General features: G+C 39.4%; 1 protein-coding gene across 1 annotated transcript; it reads right to left on the reverse strand.

Moving 5' to 3' along the window:
* Window positions 1-13,912: 13,912 nt before the first annotated feature.
* On the reverse strand, window positions 13,913-22,702 carry LOC114311030 (WAT1-related protein At2g39510). The gene is made up of 7 exons (XM_028257117.2): window positions 22,217-22,702; window positions 22,048-22,110; window positions 21,807-21,923; window positions 20,485-20,731; window positions 15,503-15,664; window positions 15,266-15,417; window positions 13,913-14,978 (listed from the first exon to the last, which is right to left on the reverse strand). The coding sequence occupies exons 1-7, from the start codon at window positions 22,402-22,404 to the stop codon at window positions 14,771-14,773; spliced, it is 1,137 nt and encodes a 378-aa protein (XP_028112918.2). The 5' UTR covers window positions 22,405-22,702; the 3' UTR covers window positions 13,913-14,770.
* Between the last annotated feature and the right edge of the window lie 686 nt (window positions 22,703-23,388).

Raw genomic sequence — 23,388 nt, forward strand, 5'->3', positions numbered from 1 at the left:
TCCAGAGAAGTGAAGGAAGGAAAACAGAGGCAGCTTGTGCATGGCGGCGCGCTTCTCGAGGCGTTTTACTGTTTTCCTTAGCCTATTTAATTTGTTAATTAAATTAGGCAATTTGTAATATTAATTAGCTTGCGTAGTTAATTAATTTTTAATATTTATTCGGTCCCTCCGAGCGAGGGCAAATCTGTAATAAGTGTGCGTGAGTGTGTGTATGTCTTCCAACCTCACGTCTTTCTTCCCTTTTATTTACCTGCTTTAATGGTTAGTATTAGGGCACGTTTAATTTAGCATAACTTATGCTATGCATGCGTGCATTCATGCATTTTGTATTACATGCATTAGGCTCGGTACATCACGCTAACTGCATTCGTACTTCAATTCAAAAAATTGAGTATGTGATAATTGTGCATTTTCACATGACATGTTTCGGATAGCCGAGCCTATTCTAGCAACATTCTGTATGCAATACATTAGGCACTTAACATGGACTTGGATCATGCATGTTTGCTAATAAGTTCTTTGTTTTGGCATGGAGTACTATGTAAGTGTTTATGCTTTAGCATCCCGCATGCGTGTGAGTGTTGCCATGACAGTATGCTTAACATGTGGCTAGATGCTTATGTGTTAAACTGTTTTGAATGCCTGTGGGTGGAGGTTGGATTGTTTGAGTTGGAAAAACTCGTTGAAATCCGTATTTTAGCCTACTTACGAGTAGCAAATTCCAAAGCATTTTCAAACCGAACGGATATGCAATGTTTGTTTCCAAATTAGGCAATCTAGTCTATACTTGTTTGCTGCGCGCATAACATAGTAATTCTAGGCTAATAAATGGTTTAAGAACACATAGCGTTTTCAAAATCGGATATCATGGTTAGTAGAGGCCGGTCTTCGGACCGGGCGAAAGGGGGTGCTCATAGCTGACCTTCCCCGATCGTACCCAAGCTCCCGAGCCGAGACAACTCCGGTGATGACGGACATGTGGCCTTCGGCACCGAGTCAGGGTTTCCTAAATTTCCCCATTTTAAAAAATATTTAGGTGGCGACTCTGTATCTGGCAAAGCAGTCCATGTTTGGCACTACTTTTTCAAAAATCTGTTTCTCAAAACGATTTGCCAGATTTGGACTCTTTGGTTCAGATTAAGAACCGTGACACAAGTCGAGTCCGAACTGTAGTAACCCCAAATGAACAGAACGGGACTCATCCTCCTGGGGCGTTCGGGGACATCTACACTTGCCTTGGCCAATCGTGACATCCACGAAGGGTGCTCCGAATCTGGAGACTTTGTGCTCCGAATCCGAAGTCTTAGTCGGCCCAAAGGTGTCATGCACCAATGGGGCTCTGAATCCGGAGACTTGCCTTGGCCAATCGTGACATGCATGATGGGCGCTCCGAATCCAGAGTCTTAATTGGCCCAAAGGTGTCATGCACCGATGGGGCTCCGAATCCGGAGACTTGCCTTGGCCAATCATGACATCCACGAAGGGCGCTCCGAATCCGGAGTTTTAATCGGCCCAAAGGTGTCATGCACCGATGGGGCTCCGAATCCGGAGACTTGCCTTGGCCAATCGTGACATCCACGAAGGGAAATCCGAATCTGGAGACTTTGTGCTCCGAATCCGAAGTCTTAGTCGGCCCAAAGGTGTCATGCACCAATGGGGCTCTGAATCCGCAGACTTGCCTTGGCCAATCGTGACATCCACGAAGGGCGCTCCGAATCCAGAGTCTTAATCGGCCCAAAGGTGTCATGCACCGATGGGGCTCCGAATCTGGAGACTTGCCTTGGCCAATCGTGACATCCATGAAGGGCGCTCCGAATCTGGAGACTTGTGTTTTATCGGAATACTTTTGAACTGGATGGCGCAATGAATAAACAAGGATCTTTGCATTACAAAAGTGGAGCGTGTACACATTAAACCATTCAGAACTAGAATCATTCCCCACCAGTCGGGTTTAATGATCGAATTTTCATAAGTGCATTGAATTCCAAGGTCGTGGAAGACTCTGTCCAGACATGTCTTTTAACCGATATGCCCCTACTCCCGCGATCGAGTCAACCTGATAGGGGCCATCCCAGTTAGGACCCAACTTTCCATCGGCCGATTTTCTGGCAGCGGGAAGTACCATCTTCAGGACCAACTCTCCTAGTGTGTAGCGGTGCAGTTGAATACGTTGATAATACGACTTAGCAAGCTGCTGCTAATACCACGCCACGGATGCAAGGGCACAGTCTCTTAGTTCTTCAATCAGAACTAAATCCAAGGAAAGCATCATGTCGTTTCAGCCCATATCAAAAACCTTCAATTTCAAGGTTGGGAGGCCGATTTCCAGGGGTATGATTGCCTGGGTTCCAAAGCATAAAGCAAACGACGTTTCCCCAGTGGATCTCCTCAGCGTAGTTCGATGAGCCCACACCACACTCAGTAATTTTTCGACCCATTTGCCTTTAGCTTTCTCCAGCCTCTTCTTGATGCCGTCCAAGATGGATTTGTTAGAGGCTTTAGCTTAACCATTGCTTTGGGGGTAAGCCGCCGTGGAAAAGTAGGGTCGGACACCATACTTGCTGCACAGCTCTCAGTAGACGCCATAATCAAACTGGGTGCCGTTGTCTGAGATGAGAGCTCTTGGAATGCCGAATCGTGTAATGATATTTCTCCATACAAAGTGCTTGACATCGGCATCTCGAATGTGCGTTAATGCCATCGCTTCAACCCATTTCGTGAAGTAATCTGTGGCGATAATCAAGTATCGCTTGTTCCCTGGGCCCTCGGCAATGGTCCTACAATATCAAGCCCTCACTAGGCAAACGGCCAGGGACTGGTGATAGAGCTTAACTCTTCAGCAGGCAGATGGGTTAACGGGGAGAACTTCTAGCACTGCTTATATTTTTTCACATAGCATTCGGCGTCGGATCTCATTGTCAGCCAATAATACCCCTATGTTATAGCTCGATGGGCCAAGGAGCGCCCGCCAGAGTGTGTGCCACAACTGCCTTCATGTATTTCAGTCAGAAGCTCTTCGACTTTGTCTGGATGCACGCATTCTAGGTATGGACCAGAAAAGGACTTTTTATAAAGCTTTCCTTGCGGATCCAAGTAGTAACGTAGGGCTTTGTTTCGTAGCTTGTGCACTTTTTTCTTGTCCTCTGGGAGCTGTTCGGAAGATAGGAATGCGGCAATGGGATCCATCCAACTCGGTCCATATTCTATGACATTGACCTGGACTTCTTCTGAAGGACCAATGCTTAGCTCCGGGATGAAACCCACTTCGATGGTCCGTTTGATCTCTGAGTTAATGGCGGAGGCTAGGCAAGCAAGGGCATCTGCATGCGTGTTTTGATCACGCGTTATCTGATTCAATTCATGATGGTCAAATTTTGCCAGCAAAGAGTTAGCCGTTTTCATGTAAGCCGCCATACGGCCATTTCTTGCCGCGTACTCCCCCTTGAGCTGATTAATCACCAGTTTGGAATCGTAAAATACAAGCAAACGCCGAGCACCCAGAAGATGTGCATTCCGCAAGCCGGCCAGAAGGGCTTCGTATTCGGCTTCATTATTTGATGCTTCAAAGCCGAGTTTGACGGCCTGCTCAATTACGGCGCCATCAGGAGCCATGGTTACTACTCCGGCTCCACTACCCCGTTGATTGGATGACCCATCACAGTATAGCTGCAAAATGTCCTCAACATAAATTCTCCAGTTCGGGTTAGGTCGAATTTCATCAGACTTGAAGTCGGCAAGACCCCTGGTAAATTCAGCCACAAAGTCGGCAATCACCTGCCCCTTGATTAAGGTTCTAGGTAGAAACTGAATGTCGTACAGGCTGAGTTCGAGAGCCCACTTTGAAACGCGTCCGGATGCTTCGGTACTATGCAGTACTGATCGGAGGGGGTAATCTGTTAGAACCCCGATGTTGTGCCCCTGGAAGTAATGTATCAGTTTTCTTGCCGCCATGACCAGGGCCAGAATGAGTTTTTCCAGCGACAGGTAGCGTGTTTCGGCGTCGACCATTCCCTTGCTTACATAATACACTGGCCGCTGCTCCCCCAGCTCTTCCTTTATCAGTACGGCGCTAACGGCCTGGTCGGAAACTGCTAGATACAAGATGAGTGGGTCGCCTGCCGAAGGTGTTGTCAGGAGAGGAACTGATCGAAGGTAGGTTTTCAGACCGTTGAAAGCATCTTCGCACTCCGCGGACCATTCGAAAGCCTTGCCCTACCGAAGTGTATGGAAGAATTGTTGGCAGCGGTTCGTGGAGCGACTGATGAACCTGTTGAGTGCGGCTGTCATCCCCATTAACTTCTGTACTTCCTTGACCGATCGAGGGGAGCCGAGTTCTAGGATTGCTGTGATTTTCCTTGGGTTGGCTTCGATTCCTCGGTGGTTGACAATGTAACCCAAGAATTTGCCAGAGCCGATCCCAAACGCACATTTGGAAGCGTTCAGCTTCATTCCATATTTACGTAGAATGCCGAATGTCTTTTTCAGATCGGCTATGTGATTCTGCTCTTCCTTGGACTTGACCACCATATCGTCAATGTACACTTCCACAGTGTGGCCGAGTTGCTCTTTGAACATGGCAGTGACCAATCTTTGGTAGGTTACCCCTGCATTCTTCAGCGCAAAAGGCATCACCTTGTAGCAGTAGGTTCCTCTTGGGGTGAGGAATGTAGTTTTCTCTTCGTCCTCTAGAGACATGGCGATTTGATGGTAGCCTCTATAAGCATCGAGAAAGCTCATACGTTGATGGCGTGTCGTCGTGTCTACAAGTTGGTCAATTTTGGATAGGGGAAAACATTCCTTGGGGCAGGCTTTGTTTAGGTCCATGAAATCGACGCACACTCGCCAAGTCCCATTTTTCTTCTTCACAACCACTGTATTAGAGAGCCATGTAGGGTAGGTCACTTCTCTGATTGCGCCGGCGTCAAGCAGCTTGACAACCTCCCCAACAACGGCGACAGTATGCTCTGCGGCTGACCGTCGGCTTTTCTGAATGATCGGCTTGCACTTAGGGTCAACATTCAAACGGTGTTGTGAAACGGTTGGATCTATGCCTAGCATTTCGTAAGGAGTCCATGCAGAGATGTCAAGGTTGCTGAGTAGAAAGGAAACTAGCTGCAGTCTGTCGGCTTGATTCAGGGGGGCGCTGACCATGAAGAACCTGTCTGGGTTTCCGTCGATTTCGACTCGATCTAGGGCTTCTGTGGCCTTTTCACTCGGGAGCCGTCCAACATCATTGAGGCTCTCCCGATCCGGTACCTCAATGGAATTCACTTGCAACTCTTTCAGCGTTTTTTCAGCAAGGATATAGCATGCTTGTGCCAACTTCTGTAAACCATAGATTTGCTCAATGCCGTGTGCTGTCGGGAAGCAAAACAACTGATGATAGGTGCTTGGTACTGCCTGCATAGTATGCAACCAAGTCCACCCCATGATGAGATTATACGGCGATGGCAGCTTCACGACCAAGAACTCCACATCCACTGTTCTGGAGCCCGCTCGAACGGGTAGTGTGATTTTCCCCAATGGGTACTCTAGATTGGCGTTGAAGCTGAATAGTGGATAAGGAGCCGAGGAGAGATCCGATTCGGAGAAGCCGAGTTTGGTAAATGTCTTGTAGTACATAACCTCCGATGTGCTCCCCGGATCAATGAGTACGCGCTCAACTGTGAATCGGTTTACGCGTAAGCCAATTACCAAGCAATCAGTGTGGGGAAGTGTCACTCCGGCCAAATCCGAATCATCAAAAGTAATGCTTGCAGCTTCATGGGGCCGTTTAGCCGGAGTGAGTTGATTTTGAGGATCAGGATTCGACTGAATCATATGCACCGCAGATGAAATTGGCAGGCTGTATATCATGTGGATCACACCGAATGGAGGAGAATCCTGTCTTAAGGCTATTGCTTTGGTTGAGCTGCCCTTTCGGACGTACTGTTGCAGCCGACCATCCTGTACGAGTTCCTCCAGGTGAACCTTCAAAGAATAACAACTCTCAGTATCATGGCCATGATCCTTGTGGTACTTGCACCGCCTATCCCGTCTTCACGTGTCGGCAGGTCCCATCATTTTTTTCGGCCATTTGAAGAACGGAAGATGTTAGATTTTGGACATGACCATGCTGATCGGCTCTGACAACTCAGTATATTTCTTGTCGGCGCGCCTTGTGCGCCTGCTATCGACTTGCAGCTGTTCATTTGCTCAGTGGGAGCATTGGTCGCTTGATCGGCGAGAATCCCGTCTCTTATCTCATTTTGCCCAATGCCATGGTTCAGGGCTTTGAGGTGCTACAGAATTTAACGGCTGAGCAATTTCAGCAGGAGCCGTCTTGTTGATAATGTTTCCGGCTTTAACCCGCGAGGCATCATCTTCCACTTTACAATATTCTTCAACTTTCTTCCTCAACGACCAAACTGTCTTGGGGGGCCGTCTGGTCAAAGAGCTGCGGAGGGCACTGTCGGGATGCAGCCCCATCTTGAAGGCGGTGATGGCCATGGAGTCATTGCAAGCATCGTCTACCAAATTAAAACATTGTCCAGAGGGAGTCGGCTTGCTTTGGCTGGACCACATTAGTGATAAACCTTGCCCTGAAGGACTTTTGGAGTTGGTGGAAGCTTTTAATCGAAGCCGACTCCAATTTATAATACCATCTAACAGCTAGTGGTCCCAAACTACTCAGGAATATTCTACACATGAGAGCCTCATCGTCTGCATGTAGCGTCATGGCTTGCTTATAGTGGCTGATGTGATCGGTGGGGTCTAATTTACGGTCGTATAAGGTGAATGACAGTGCTTTGAATTTCTTGGGTAGCACTACCTTTGCAATCCGTCGTACAAAGCGATCGTGCTGGTCTTCTTCATCTGAATTGTTTCTTCTTCGCTTATGCCTTATACAGGGACTCTCTTCAGAAGAACTGGTAGTCTCAAGTCGCCCCTTCTTCTTAGACTCCGGGGATAATGAGTCGGAGTCACTATCAGTGTCGACTTGTCGGGCTCAAGGTCATCGACCACCTGTCCTCGGAGGTTATTTAGGATCTAGGCATACAACTTGTTTGGACTTCGCCACCTCCAAGGCCAGATCTTGACGGAGATGCTCGTTCTCAGTGATCATGTTCTCTAACCTCTGTTCATTTTGCTTTGCTTGTTCCATGATCGCCTGCATTGTCTCATGCTCCAAAGTTGAGGGTGAGGCGAAGTTTAAGGCACGTATTGTGGCGATAGTCTTCGGTCCAAGCATGGTTGTTGGAGTGAGGTCATCTCTCTACGTGGTTTCATCAGTGACTATCGGAGGGTCTTCTGTTACGCCCACCATGGATGTATTTGAGTATTCCCACAGACGGCGCCAATTATGGGGAAGTGGTTTGGAAATACTCTTCTGGTCCTAGGGGACGCTCGTGATCCTCAACTAGCCACCTGAAAAGGAATCAACACTCCAGTTGGGAGTGCCGGAATTAGCACTCCGACGAGCAAGTCAGTCTCTACTCTCTGGATTACTTGTATTTTAAGTTAAGTGTAATAGTTCTCACATACCTTTCTTCGTCTGTTGCTCCTTTATTTATACTCGTTTCCTGAGCCTCGGGGCCTGGCCCATTTTTCACTCATTATTCTCTTATTTACTTGGCTTCATAGTTCAATAAATACTCGGCCTATCTAATGCATTCGGCCTCTTGATCGTGTAGGATGAAGCCGAGTAGTATCTGTCTTGCAGAGTGTGCTTCTGATTCTGCCATTTATTCGGCTCCCACACCTGCTAACATCAAATTTATTTATTCGGTGTGTGCTAATTCACAAACCATTGCAAAATGAAGTAAACATAAATGTGTAATAGAAACAAATATGAATACTAATGGAACAAATATCCCCCCCAAAAAAAGAGAGTTCAACTGAATACACATATATCACCACCTACGAAATTCTAAAGCCCTAACAGGAGTAAGATAAACATCTCTAGCAATGGGCTTAGTCAAAGGGTACACAATCATGCGACTCGTAGGGATGTACTCTAAGATTACTTCTTTCTGCGCCTTAATGTCTCTGATAAAGTTGAAGCTCACATCAATGTGTTTGGTTCTCCCGTGGTACTTAGGATCCTTAGCGTAAACGAGTGCAGCCATACTGTCACAATGGATAGTCACAGGGTCTGAAGTACCTGTGACAATATCCAAATGCTAAAGAAATCTCCTCAACCAAACGGCTTCCTGAATGGCAGATGAACAAGCCACAAACTCAGCCTCCATTGTCTATAAGGCGATACAAGATTGCTTTTTACTGCTCCAAGAAATAACACCATCACCAAGCATGAAAGCATATCCTGAGGTGGACTTACACTCATCTAAGTCTCCTCCCCAGTCAAGATCACAATAGCCAACTAGACGTAGATCTGAACTTTCGTAGCAAAGTGTGTAGTCTACAATCCCTCTAAGATATCGTAATATTCTCTTAATTGCTTTCCAATTTGCTGGTTCTAGGTTGGATTGGAAACGACTCACCAAACTGACTACATAACAAATGTCAGGGCGTGTACATATCATAGCATACATCAAGCTTCCAACAATATTCACGTAGGGTACATGGGCCATCTTTTCATTCTCTTCTGGAGTCTTAGGACCCATATCAAGGCTTAGGCTCTCGCCTCTCGCAACAGGAGTGTCAATGGGTTTGCAGCTTTACATCTGGAATCGCTCTAGGATAGTCTTAATGTAAGTCTCTTGAGACCAACCGAGAAGTCTCCTAGAGCGATCCCTAAGGATCTTAACACTGAGCATATAGCTCACTTCACCCATGTCTTTCATCTTAAATGTAGAGAACAACCACTTTTTATTGGCAACAATCATCTCCTTGTCATTTCCAGCCAATAATATGTCATCCACATATAATGACAATATCATAAAAATGTCCTTGGACAGTGATCTTCATTGATCATCGTAAACCCATTAGAAACAATGGCTCGATGAAATCTCAGATTCCACTGTCTGGATGATTGCTTTAAGCCATAAATAGATCGTTGAAGCTTGCAAACTTTGCACTCCTGACCTACTGCCACAATGCCTTCTGGTTGATCCATATAGATCTTTTCATCCAATTCTCCATTGCAAAATGCAGTCTTAACGTCCATCTGATATAGCTGTTAGTTCAACTGAGCTACTATGGCCAGAATTAGACAAATAAAGGCAAACCTCACAACTGGTGAAAAGGTTTCCTCATAATCCACACCCTCTAATTGGGTGTAGCCTTTCCCCACTAGGCCAGCCTTATGCCTTTCTATGGAACCATCCGCCTTGTGCTTGATTTTGAGAACCCATTTGTTCTCAATAGTCATGCGCCCTGGCGACAAATCAACCAAGTCCCAAATACGATTTTTCTTCATCGACTCTATTTCTTCATCCATTGCAGCACTCCATTCTTTACTAGCAGGGGATAATAGAGCCTCTTTGAGATTTTTAGCCTCCATCTCATCACTTGGAGCAATCATAAATGCTTCCCCCTCAATCTCAAAATGATGACGGGATATAGCTCCACAATTGCTTCTATGCAGTTGAGAATCCTTATCCATTGGATCTAATCCATAGGCAAGTAAATCGTTCCCATTATCCCTAGGAGCTTGAGGGATTATTTCCTTATTCTCTACTAGGCTACTAGGTGCGCCTTCAAGTAGACTCTCCATCTCACAGAGCTCTACGTCTCAAGTTACCTCACATCTGATAGGGAAATCCTCCTCTAGGAAATCCACGTCACGTGACTCAATTTCAGTCACACTTCCATCCGAATGCTTCTCAATAAACACATAGCCCTTAGAATGCTCACTATAGCGAATGAAGATACACTTCTTTCCTCTGGGGCCCAACTTTCCAAACTTATGAGAAGCGTTGTGTATGTAAGCTGCCGAACCCTGAGGCTACAAATTGCCCATATTGGGCTTTTCGCCAGTCCACATCTCATATGGGGTGGAAGGAATTGATTTTGAGGGCACACGGTTAAGGATGTAGGCAGCAATCAACAAAACATCTCTTCAATACAAAATGGAAAGATTAGCTTGTGCCATCATAGATCTAACCATGTCAAGCAATGTGCGATTCCTTATCTCCGCTACACTATTTTGCTGCGGAGTCCCAGGAATTATCAATTGCCTGATAATTCTTTTTTCTTCATAGAGCACTTTAAATTGCTCAGATAGATACTCGCGTCCCCAGTCAGTCCTTAGAGCCTCAATGCTCTTGTCTAATTGATTCTCAACCTCATTAACATACCATCTAAAGCAATCCAATGCTTCTAACTTGTGAGAAATCATATAGACATGGTCAAAACGCATGCAGTCATCTATAAATATGATAAAATAAAGGGCTCCATGCCTTGCCCTCACATTCATTGGTCCACATATATATCAGAATGAATAAGTTATAATGGGATAGATGCCCTTTTGGCTTTTCCAAATGGTTTCCTTGTTGTCTTTCTAGCAAGACAGTGCTCACAAGTAGGCAAAATGACTCTAGCAAGTAGGCCTAAAGGCCTTCTCTAGCCAATCTAGTCATTCTGTCTTGCCCTATGTGGCCTAATCTAGCATGCCATCTCACAGAATCGTTATTACAAATAAATGCAATATAAAAAACATAGCCATTGGCATTTTTATTAAAACTTGAATCATCCACATCCAAAACTAAGAAACCATCTAAAAGATAACCAAAACCATAAAAAATTGTTCCCAAATTAATGCTAACACCATTATTCCCAAAACAAAAGCTAAAACCAAGGCTCATCATGCTAATAACTAAAACTATGTTTCGCCGAATATCCGGAGCATAAAGAACGTCATGAAGATACAAGGTGCACCCTTGTTGCATTTCCAGCTTGTATGTGCCAATGCCAAGCACCTTCACACTGGACTCGTTCCCCATGCAAACTTTTCTGCTCCCAGCAGGTACTCGGCAATACTCAACGAACCCTACTCTATTCCTTATGATGTGGTCTGCTGCTCCTGAGTCTACAACCCAAAAATGAGGAGAATGAGCAATTAATGCTTGACTAGAAACAAAGCATTGAGTGAAAGAAATTAAGTAAGGGAGTGCCTTCTCCTGCTCAAGGAAATCTCGAGCGAAGTGTCCTTTGTTAAAGCATGTCAGTTTAGCCTTTACCTTCTTGCCACCTTTCTTGCCCCTACGCTTGAAATTTCTAGCGCCGTTAGGCTTTAGCTCAGCTGCTGCTTGCTTCTCAGGAGCACCTTTTGCTTTTCCACGCTTGAACTGAAAAGTCCTACGTGAGCTTGACTCAACCACCATAGCAGAATCATCAAACTTAGCCGCATCTAGGCGCTCAACCTCTAGCTCCAAAAGATGCGATATGTCCTCAAATGTTTTCACACTCTCATATGCATCATGTTCTGCTTCATCTGCTTCCCAGAATTTGGCAGAGAGCGAATAACAGCTTGTATTTGTTACTCTTAAGTCAAATTGTGCCCAGTAGCCTCAAGCTCATATATCATGGCTGACATGACCCTCAAATGCTGCTTTATCGAGTGATGCGCCTTTTTCTGAAATGTAGTCGGGCAATGCTCAAACTTACTAATCAAGCCGTTGTGCATGCTGCTCAACATGGTAAAGCGCGCACACCGATCTTTATTACTCCAAGTCTGATAGAATTCAAGATCGCGATGATGTTGAGCTGTATTGCCCTATTTAGGTTCAACCATCAATTGTTCAAGTGTGTTCAAAACATCTTGCCCATTGAAGAGGTATTTGGATCTTACGGAGCCATATATTATAGCTATCACCATTCAATTTCTCTCATTTAGTTAAGTTTGCCAACACTGTTTTAGCTGCCATTTCTACATACAAAGTGAAGAAAGAATAAATGTGCGTGGGGTTATTAATGACAGTAACAAAAAATTATTTTTGACACAAAATTATTTTTGTAGCAAAATAATCTAAATTAAATAATGATAACATTACACATGTCTCAAGATCGAAAATTTGCTATGCTCATAATCATCTCTTGGGCCTCTAGTGACAATTACCAAATTTAATTTAATTCCATGCGCGAAAAAAAAAGCATGATAATTAGTCTAATTCCATACATTAGCATCTTAATGTAAATTTACAATTAACTCATGCTATATTCATTTAATAATGGAATTAAATAATTAAAAAAAAAACTAATTATGCTTCTCTAATCACAACATATTACAAACTCTAGGCAAAAAAATAACAATATGATGTGTTTAATGTTCAGATCATGCCATAACAGAAAGTACATCACCTCTGAAATTTTTCTTGAATTTTCTAGTATTTTCTAGAATTTTAAATAATTAATAAATACACATAAAATCAAAAATAAATATTTCAAAATCTGAGAAAAACCAACAATTATACCAATAACTAGTAAACGATTACAGTAGTCTACAGTAAAAATTTCGGCCTCAGAAACTTAGTCATACAACACCAGAAGCATTTTAAAGCAAAAATAATGAATTATTATTTCAGGAAAAACAACTTTTATTTTCATAAAATTTTGAAAATTTTACAGTAAATAAAAAAATTTAATTTTGAGTCTAACAGTACCAACCACGCTTAAAACAAAGCTATAATGAATTACTTATGACCATTTAAAGTAATTCTGAATTTTTTAAAAAAAACAAACAAACAAACAAAGCCTTACATCCAACAACCAAGCCAGCCATGCCGGTGCGAAAAACGACACGGGATGGCTCGGCGCGCATATGGGCAGGGCACTAGGCATGAGCGTGGGAAGTGCGCCTGGCACGTGCGGCCTGGCGGTGACGCGTGGGGTGGCACTAACAGCGTTATCTGGCATGTGCTGCTCACGCGCCGCCTTTCGGGGTGTTTTCTGGTCCAATTTTGGTAGTGTCGAGCTCCATTTTCCAAAATAAAAACATTGGTAGTCTAAAAAATGACATTTAACAAACACAAATAATGGGATATATTACAATCTCTCTCTAATGAGAGTGGAAGTGCAGAAACTCTGCACTTCATCTTCTTCTTTAAGCCAACAAAAAATCAAAACGAACCCAAATTAGGATTTGACTTTTCTCATCAACTGTAAGTCCAAATTTAACAAATAATATATGGTTTTGAAGGTCTCGAAACAAGAATTCTAAATATATAAGATTTGTAGACTGAAATTAAAGCATGTAAAACCATCATGCAAACAAAGTTTCGAGAATGTAAAATGGGTTTTCATTTTTCGTGCAATCTAACCATTGGATTTTCATGAAACTTTGCTGATATGTTCTACATGAAATGTACTACAACATATGTAAATTTCAAGTTGATCGGAGAAAGTTCGAAAAATGTTAAATTTTAATGCATATATCATGTATACATATAATTATATACATATTTTAATGCACCAAAATATCCATTTAAGGCTCTGATACCAATGTAAGATACAGATAACGCAGCAGGTACAAATATTCAAACTATACCTTAGGTGATAGAATCTGAAACGAAAAATCTTGTGGGTAAATCACGTACCTCATAAATCACGAACTAAGAACACTCAGCAATTGAGTGATACCACTGTACGAGTATCACCCACTCTAGTCACAGTGCAAAAGCTTGATCGTTAATCTAATGGGAGAGAGTTAGAGAGAGAGTATGGGAAAAATCATTCATTATTGGATTCATTTCACATCCCATATACCATATCAGATATATAGGCTGACTATCTAACCATCTATCCATATCTCTTGATAAGATATGATAGATATAGATATTGATAGTGAGCTATTCAAATAGGATAGTGATTAAATTCAAATTCAAATTCAAATTAAGATGGGTAACCCGAATGGGTCATGGGTCATGCCACATGGACGCCAAAATCCAGGTCCAATACCCGGCCCAATTTCTGACAAACATGATACCAAGAGTTGATGAAGAGTCAACCAAGGAAGAAAACAAAACCCAAATCAAAGAAAAAAACAAGAGACACACAACAGAATAAATCAATCTCCGGAACGCAGACCAAATAGCCATAGAGATCCACAAAATGTAGCCGCCTGATGAGAAAAACTATCCTGGTCTACATTTGGCCATTCCATTGGCAAAACATTAGCAGGGATACATCTCTGCCTTGCAGAAGGTCCTGACTTGCTACTAGCCATTACTCTTGCAAAATCTGATATGCTTTAAGTTTGAAACCAGATCATGAACTGAGTAAGGCAACACTTTTGTGTTATACTTGATACATAGAGCAACTCTAACTTAACAGTCTCACCAAGTTTAGTGAAATCTGGCTGACATTCATTGAACAAGAAATCATTCCTTAGTTTCCAAATAGACCACATCAAAGAAAAGGAACAAATTTCCAAATTTGCATCTCCAGCTTTTTGAATTTGACTCCTGACCACCACTGACGCTATCCTTTAATAGAACCAGGAATTGCCCACTGTGATTCCCACTAATTTAATAATTCTAACCCAACCTCTCAAATCATTGGGTAGAACAAGAGAATATTATTCCAGGTCGATTTAAAAGATAAATAAGTGAAACTTGAACACATATTTCGAAACTTAATAAACTTTGAAGCCAAACTTAAACAACCTGCTATTTGGCTCAATTGAATCATTTACAATCCTACCTCAAAAATTAAAACTCTCCAACTTGCTAAGGTTCATTGACACAAACTTTGGAGGGAGTTACTCAAAAAGGGAACGAAAAGGTAAGAAACCATATGAAAATTAAGGTTGCATATATAGAACTTGTACCTCGTTTAAAAAAACAAAATCAAATTACATACATACATTTTATTTGTTTTGTTTGGCTCTTCAAACAACTTCATCCTTAGGCACCACTCTGGTAATACCCTTAACAAATTCAGGATCTGAAGTCTCAGTCTCTGTGTTATGATTCATGCAATCATGTTGATCAAATGACACTCTTTGGTCATTGTCTGATTTAGATGAATGTTCTTCTTTGCTTTTTCCCCATATTACAAGATATAAGCCGATCACTATGACAATTGCTCCAACAACACTGTAAAAAAAATATAAAAAAATTAGTCAATAACTTTAGTTAACCATTTTAGTTCTTCCATTTTCTTTCATTAACCCGTATTATTCTGAATATTTGTAATAAACGAATAAAATTAAACAGGTTGGATGGAATACATAAATCGATGAAATAAAAATGATATAGACTTAAATTTTTTTTTTTTTTTTATTTTTAATCTTTTAGAAAGTGTCAGAAATGTTGTGTTGGTAAAGCCTCATTTACTCTTGAAGGAGCCCACGATGACTTCGTGAGGATTGCAATATTCTTACCTTCCCACATGTGTTTGCTCAGCTAAAACAAAAGAGCCAATGATGGCAATAATAACCATGCTTAGAGGACTGAATGCAGTTACAAAAACGGGTCCTTTCTCCTTCATTACTACTCCAAAAATACAATAACCAACTCCGGAACAGATTATTCCCTGCATCCAGACATCATCTATGAGTTCAACTGTAAAATCTGAAACAAGTACTATTTATATTGTGTTTGGAATAAGAATTGCTTACACCATAAAGTGCACATATGAGTTTAGTATCCCAACTCAAGGACCATATGGCCTTGTTGCCCCTTTCGACAAGGAGGGTCAATATAGTTCCTTGCAACGAACCCAACATACATATCAGAGTGGTGAGAGAGAGTTCTGCTGGGTATGACTTCAATGTGATTGCCTTACAGACATAAAAAACCACTTTATATCTTACTTGTCATTATATCATTGGTCATTAGTAAAGTAATAATGGTTTTATAAAAAAAAAAACTACAGAAAATGAAATATGTAGAGTAGATTTATTTTGGTTGTGCTCCACCTTCGCCACCTTTAAATTAATATTTTACACTTTATTTTCTATAATATTTTTTCTTGAATTGGTTGCATTTTCAATAGTAAAGAGATGCAACGCTTGTGAAACGAAATTCTTGTTCACTAGCTCCAAATGAATGACTTTATGATCTGATCTGACCAATGTAAAAATTTACTTGTTTCGAAATATTAACTCAACACATTGACATAGTACTACTCTCAAACTAGAAACATGAGATGGTAGAGCTTATCGAATGACTAGGTTGGAGATATGTTGTCCCATTTGTTCCATTTTGTAAACCATGTAAAAATGACGTTAGTTACCAAACGAGTGACATATGACGGTGCCATATTGGTTAGTACATGCGTAAAACCTGTCAAGCCACTAGCAAATATTAGATTTTTTTGAGACAGTTTTATTTGTGACCACAAATTTAATATTGTAAATAAACTTTTTTTTTTTCTTTTTTGAGACCAGATAAATTTCCATTGTTAATTGCACTTTTTGTAATAGAAAACACCATCATAAATAAAACGATCACAAAAAACAACATATTTGCTTGTGATAACAATTGTTCCATTGCAATTAGAAAAATGATTTAGACCTCTAAAAAAAGAGCTTTAATAGAGCTCTAATTTGTCTTTTTCCTCCTTTTTTATCTTTTACTTCACTGTTGTTTTTTTTTTTTTTTTTTTTATTCACGGACAGCTCATTAGAGCTGTACTTCAGCAGCTCTAATTAGAGCTCTGCAACAGCTCCGTTGCAATTATTAGTCATAAAAAGTCCATTATTTTTCTTGTGTCTACAACCATTTTTATCGCAAATAATGAAAAACAATACTACCATCGCAAATAATGGTAATTTGTCTATTTAGTTCCCAAGTCTAACCTCTTATTCCTCTCTCTCTCTCTCTCTCTCTCTCTCTCTCTCTCTCCTGCCACCATTAGTGTTCACTGCCACCATTCTACTTCCCTCTACCATCTCTCTCCACCATCCTGCTACTCCTCTCCACCATCTCTCTCAACTCTCTATCACACATTTGTTTTGGCTTTTCTTGTACCTTTACCACTAGAGCACGACTACCATTACAAAAGCTCCGCCTTGCACCTTCACTTAAGCACTGCTACTAATAGGGAGACAACCCGATAATGTCTAGGTCTTCCCTTTCTCCTCTCCTCTCCTCTCCTCTCCTCTCTCTCTCTCTCTCTCTCTCTCTCTTAATATGTTTCAACAACATGAATTTAATTTTTTTTATTGTGATTTTGATTACATGTTTTTCATTAGCACCCCTTCTATGATCCATTTTTACTCTATTTGAGTTTTGACCGAGGTGGCGAGTATCTATTTGAGTGTTTTTTAAAAAGCTCTATGAAGAGCAAATGATGCTTAGAAAATTGATTATTCATAATATTTAGCAACACAATGGTATAGTAGAGATAAGGAATTAAGTATTGTTTATGTTAGGTGAATGATGGCAAAATATGTTTCTCAATTGGGAATTGCACTTTAGTTTGTTGCCTATGTCCCTAACTAAGTAGCCTTTATATCAAATTTTACACTCCATTTGAGTAATGGGTTAGCAGAGAGCCATTTTTGGGCGATTGGTAATCATCAAGTAGCATAACTTTATTTTACTTCTCATAAGGTTGCAAAGTCATGACCTAGAGTTCTATGGCGTATTATTGTATGATGTCTTGTAAATGCTTAGGGTCATGTGGCCTATTGTTATATGATGACATGTAAACCCTCCTGGTCACGTGCTTATAGGTAAGCAGTTTTGTGAGAGTGTAACTAAGTTACATAAAGTTTTCTTAGTAAATGTGACATGGATAGAGTTTTGAAACTTTTTAAGATAGATAATTCTAAGTATAGCACTTTATATAGCCTAGCTGGAAATGAAAAAAAAAAAAAAAAAACTTCCAACATCCTAGGGACAATGGAAGCAACGTGCCTACTAGTGGATTACTCCATTAGAGAAGAATACTCTACATTCTTAGCTACTCAGTGGTGAATATGAAGATTTTTCACGTTATCATTAGGTGAAAATTTCCTATGATAAAGAGTCTAGCATAATGCCAAAGGCTCTCTAATCCCCTGCTTTTAGAAAGTGAATTAATGTTGGGCATTTTAAGACAAAATCTTTGAAGATTAACCATTTCTAGGATTTGGTTGACTTTCCGCTATAACGCGAAATTGTTCTAAAGTTATACGTGTTTTGGATAGTCATTTTTTAATTCAAATGGCTCGCTAGATACCAAAAAGTCGCACCATTAAAGAAGGTGCATACCATGAGAAGACTTCCTCCTCGGGAATGAGGCTTACTTTGACTTAGGCTACGATTGACACAAGTTCAGAACTTTACTTTGTACACATTGTGACCCAACTTCTCATTGAAAAATTGGATAAGTAGATCCGTAAGGATTTACTTTCTGGTTTTATGGCAAAAAGATAGGAGTGCAAAAGATTGCTAGTTCTAATAAATCTTTTATGGCCTAAAACTGTTATCCAAATAGTTGTTCTTAGATTTTATCGAGCCATGATGTGCCAATGATGATCAATGAAGATCACTGAGGCATGATCAATGTCCCAAAAGAAGTTTTTCCTTACTTAGTCATTATAAACCAGGAATTTATAGGGTTATCGCCACCTAGGGTTGGTAGTCCGCTATTTTAGACATGATAGACACGGGTGATGTAATTTATATGCTCGGATGTACGATCCTTAGGGATTTTTCTAGGAAAATTCTTGATTTTTCTTTGATGACTCACAAGGAATATCCTAAAATGATTCTAAATACGAAATTACAAACCCATTGACTTACATATCGGTAAAAGCTAGATCCTTAGCTATTGAATAAATCCTCAGATTGCCTTTAGGATAAACAAATCACGTATATTCCTTGATCTTTTGTTGCAGGAGCTTGAAGTACCTTATGCGTTCGTATTTGGCATGATGAGTATTATCTTTTATAAATGGTTAACTTAGTAGTTTGGACATTGACCTGACTTATTAGACAGTGGATAGGATACTCTATTAGTAGTATATAAATTTGCTATATGTAAGATTCAATGCACTAGTTAGGCGTATCTTGAATGAACGCAAATTGGTCACCAAAATATCTGTAGAGAGGTAATTGCACAAGAGGTAGTGATCTTGAACCATTTCATGTGAGGCGTGCATGGTGGATTCTGTTGTATATCCTTATCGCAAGAGGTGCTGATAGGGCTTATGCTTGGAATCTAGAATTGCACAAATTATAGTTGTGATTTTTCAATCGATCACTTGTTTTTGTGAGATTATGCGAAATTGATGCTATTATGGTTTGTTTCATAATGATGCCAGCATGTAAGATTGGCTCGCTCTCAATCAAAAAATGGAGATTGCTCATGCGAGTGAGCCAATCTTGCATGCTGGCATCATCATCTGCTAATCATTATGAAACAAATCATAATAGCATCAATTTCTCATAATCTCACAAAATAAGTGATCGATTGAAAAATCACAACTATAATTTGCGCAATTCTAGATTCCAAGCATAAGCCCTATCAGCATCTCTTGCGATAAGGATATACAACGGAATCCACCATATGCGCCTCACATGAAATGGTTCAAGATCACTACCTTTTGCACAATTACCTCTCTAAAGATATTTTGATGACCAATTTGCGTTCATTCAAGATGCGCCTAACTAGTGCATTGAATCTTACATGTAGCAAATTTATATACTACTAGTAGAGCATCATATCCACTGTCTAATGAGTAAGGTCAATGTCCAAACTACTAAGTTAACCATTTATAAAAGATAATACTTATCATGCCAAATACGAACACATAAGGTACTTCAAGCTCCCGCAACAAAAGATCAAGGAATATACGTGATCTACTTATCCTAAAGAAAATCCGAGGATTATCCATGGATTTGATTTGAGCATAAAAGGTATGTTGAATCCGTTTATTTCCGCTATGTGTTATTTCTTATTTTTCCTACACCTCTCCTTGCAAAACCCCCTTATCTATCTCCCTCTCCCTCTGTAATTTTAGGTTATTTTTTAATTTTGCTAACGAAATTGATGTTTTGTTGAATTTTTTAATTTAAATTAATTTTTTATTAACAAAAGAGAAATTTTATTATCACATTTCGAGTTAATGATGAGGAAGGAGAAAGCTTCATGGAAAAAGGAACATCCCAAGAAGTTGGCATGCATCCTAAGCAAACACATAATCACAAGAAAAGAATAAAAAAGAATGGGTAAAGTTGGCAAGAGACCAACAAAGCACCTAAAACTATTACATAGCATCTCCCTAACCAATCAACAACAAAGTCTTCTACAGAGCAACAAAGCAACAAAATCCAGCCAGTTGAAGGTCAAAATCCAGCAACAAGGGCTTTTGTTAATGAAATTGAAATTGATCTTTCTGCTGGGTTGTTGATGACAGTTGATGGTTTGATTGTTGATTTTGTTAATTTTGTATATGGCTGTTGATGAAATTAATATTTTAACATTAGAAAGATTTATATGTTGTGTGAGTTGTGAGTGCAAAATATATTTTGTTTAGGCTTTAATTATTACCAATCAAAGGTTGAATTTTTTTTCTTTATTCAAATCCAGCAGTTAGGATTGATTTTGGATAATCATTCACATTCTTTCTTTCTTTTTTCTTTGGGTTAGGGCAGAAAAATCCCTTACTTGCAGAATGAAGAAAGCAGCCCGGCAGAAACAACTTGCAGTGATCATGAGAGAACCCTTGATGAGGTCTTGTTGGTTTGCAGAAGTTGAAGTATTAGTTATTGGACCATGGCTTTTCATTTTGGTCCATGGCAATCCAATTAGTGCTCCTTTGATTAATGTCATAATCATTGCTCCTCCAACAGTTACAAATGTCCCCACCACCTTAGCCTGGCTATGTGAGCTCCTCAGATTAACCTTTTCAAGCCTATAAATCACACCATTAAGTTGTATCACTTGGACATTGATCCCCTATCAACATTAATAACACGGCATGCCTATAAATACCAGCAATGTTAGGTATCATGAAAAAAATTTCATGAAAATAATCATGAAAGTTTTGTAATCCTTGGATTACACTTAGAATAAAACACCACACACTAATCAAGGGAATCTAATGATCATAAATTTTTCATGATCATTTTCATGAAAAAATTTTCATGATGCCTAACTTTTCCCTATAAATACACAGTAATAGCATATATCTAAAAATTTTATCCAAAATTTTCAATATGTAATTCAAATTAATTCTATATATGAAATCCCTATAATATACCAATTCAATCAATAACTTGAATTCTGGGCAAAAATTTAGACCCATTTTATAAGTTCTCAGACTTACTAATAAACACATGGATATATGTGTGCACAACGTACATATGCATGGTTTTATGTGCAAACCTACTATATGTGATTTAAAAAAGTTACGCATATATAAGGTAAAAAAAGAAGAATAAAAAAATTAATTTTGTGAACCAAGTGGATCTAATTGGGGCTGATCAAAATTTTGTGCCTTGTTAAGAGTCATAGATTCAAATCTCGCCACAAGGAAGATTTCTCCTTCCTGGACTATGACCTCCAACTTCCAATATATATATAGAATTGTTTGATCTAAATTCATTCTAAGTGACATTCATTTAGGTCACCCTTAATGAATCTATCACATATTGAATTTGTTTGCCTATATTTCTATAAAATATATATATATATATATATATTCCATGCACATGTGTGAACTTGGGTTGTCATAATAGAATACTTAATAGGAAATACTAACCATATCCATTGGACGGTGATTAATGTTCATATATATGTGTAAAAATTATATTAACATATATAAAAAATATGTGAAATATATAGTGAACTATTATTATTATTATTATTATTATTAGTTTACCTTATTTAATGCATAACAGATTTCAGATGAATATTATTATTGTTATTTTACCTTATTTAATGCATAACAAAATTCCAGATGATAACAAAATCCATAGGTAATTTACCTGAGTATCCAAGCCATTAGAAAAGTTATGGCAGGAACAATGTTACACATGGCAGTGGCAAAAGTAGCTGTTGTGTACTTCATCCCAGTATAGAACAAGTTCTGGTCTATCACAGGCCTGATTACAATTACATAACAATAAGAGTAAAAACATTAGACACATGCATTAGATTCACGTTAAAAGCATAATTAAATTAATTTATAAGTATTTGCTTTTTGAGGTGGAAAGATAAATTAATTACTCCAACAAGCCCAGTAACATTATCTTCAAGAAGATAGAAGTGGTCATCCTTGGCCTTACTTTCCTGTACATTTGTTATAGTCAATAACATAGTATGATTAGTTTAAAATCTTCTCTCATGGAGCAAAGAACAGAGAGAGAGAGAGAGAGAGAGGGGGAGAGAGAAATACCTTTCAAAGAGGAGAGCAAAGGGAGCAAAGACAAGAGCGGCGACAGCATTCCGGTAGACAGAGAAGGTGTAAAGGCTCATCCCTTTGTTTAGACCAAACTTGGATATAATACCCAAACCCGCATACCCAAACTGCAACAAAATCATTGCCAAGTATGGCTTTGCTCTCTTATACACCTCCATTGACATATTGCTCTCTCTCTCTCTCTCTCTCTCTCTTGCTCTCTTTTGTGAAATGTGAAGTGCTTATGGGCAATAACAGCGACATACCTAAGGTTATATTTAAGGGTTGGCTTAATGAATAGAAATTATCTCAATTTCACACGTCTCCACTCTATATGTGTGTGTGTGTGTACTGATTGGACTTGTCCAGTGAAAACCAGTTTCATCAAAAATCAAAACTAGTGGCAATTTCGACCGAATTTGAAGTATCATACACCATTGTTGCTGACTAAGGAGGACGGATGAGTAGAGGATCATTTGGTTTGGAAGTCCCATGTAGAGTTGCTTGGCTTTTAGCTTTTGGATGCAGCGAAAAATTATGGGGCGGTGGTGCTAACACAAATCTATGTAGTGTTAGCTCGGTTGGAACAGGCTTTTTTTTAGTAATTTTTTATTTTTTAATTAAAATATAATATAAAAAAAATTAATATGTTTGGAAAGATTTTTTGATTTTGTACAAAAAAATGTGCAATAAGTAAACTTTGACTTTTTGGCATAAGTTGTTGACTTTTTTACTTTTTTAGTAACTTTTTAACTTTTTGGCTAAAAAAGTTACTTGTCCAACGAGGCCTTAATATATCTATTATTATTATAAGAGTGTGAAGAGTCAGTCATGATATTTTATTTTTTTAAAATTTTTAATTTTATTTTCTTAAATTTATTATAGTTTTTTAAAAGTCATGAAGAGCCCTAATTAATTAACTATTCCTTTATTTTTTGAGTTAAGCATTTAAGAACGATATATTGTTTCCAAGAGTCATATATAAATATAAATAAATCGTTTTTCTTCTTATAAAATAAAATAAAATAAACCTGTCGCCCTATTTTGTATATTGATGACGCTTGAAGAACAAAAAACAGCTACTCTTTATTATTTTATGTATCTGCTTTTATACTAATATATATAATATTTACAATTGTCCACCATGGATCAAATCACTATAAATAGTT

This window comes from Camellia sinensis, chromosome 8 (genome assembly GCF_055761805.1).
Source record: "Camellia sinensis isolate YWXY chromosome 8, ASM5576180v1, whole genome shotgun sequence".
NCBI lineage: Eukaryota > Viridiplantae > Streptophyta > Magnoliopsida > Ericales > Theaceae > Camellia > Camellia sinensis.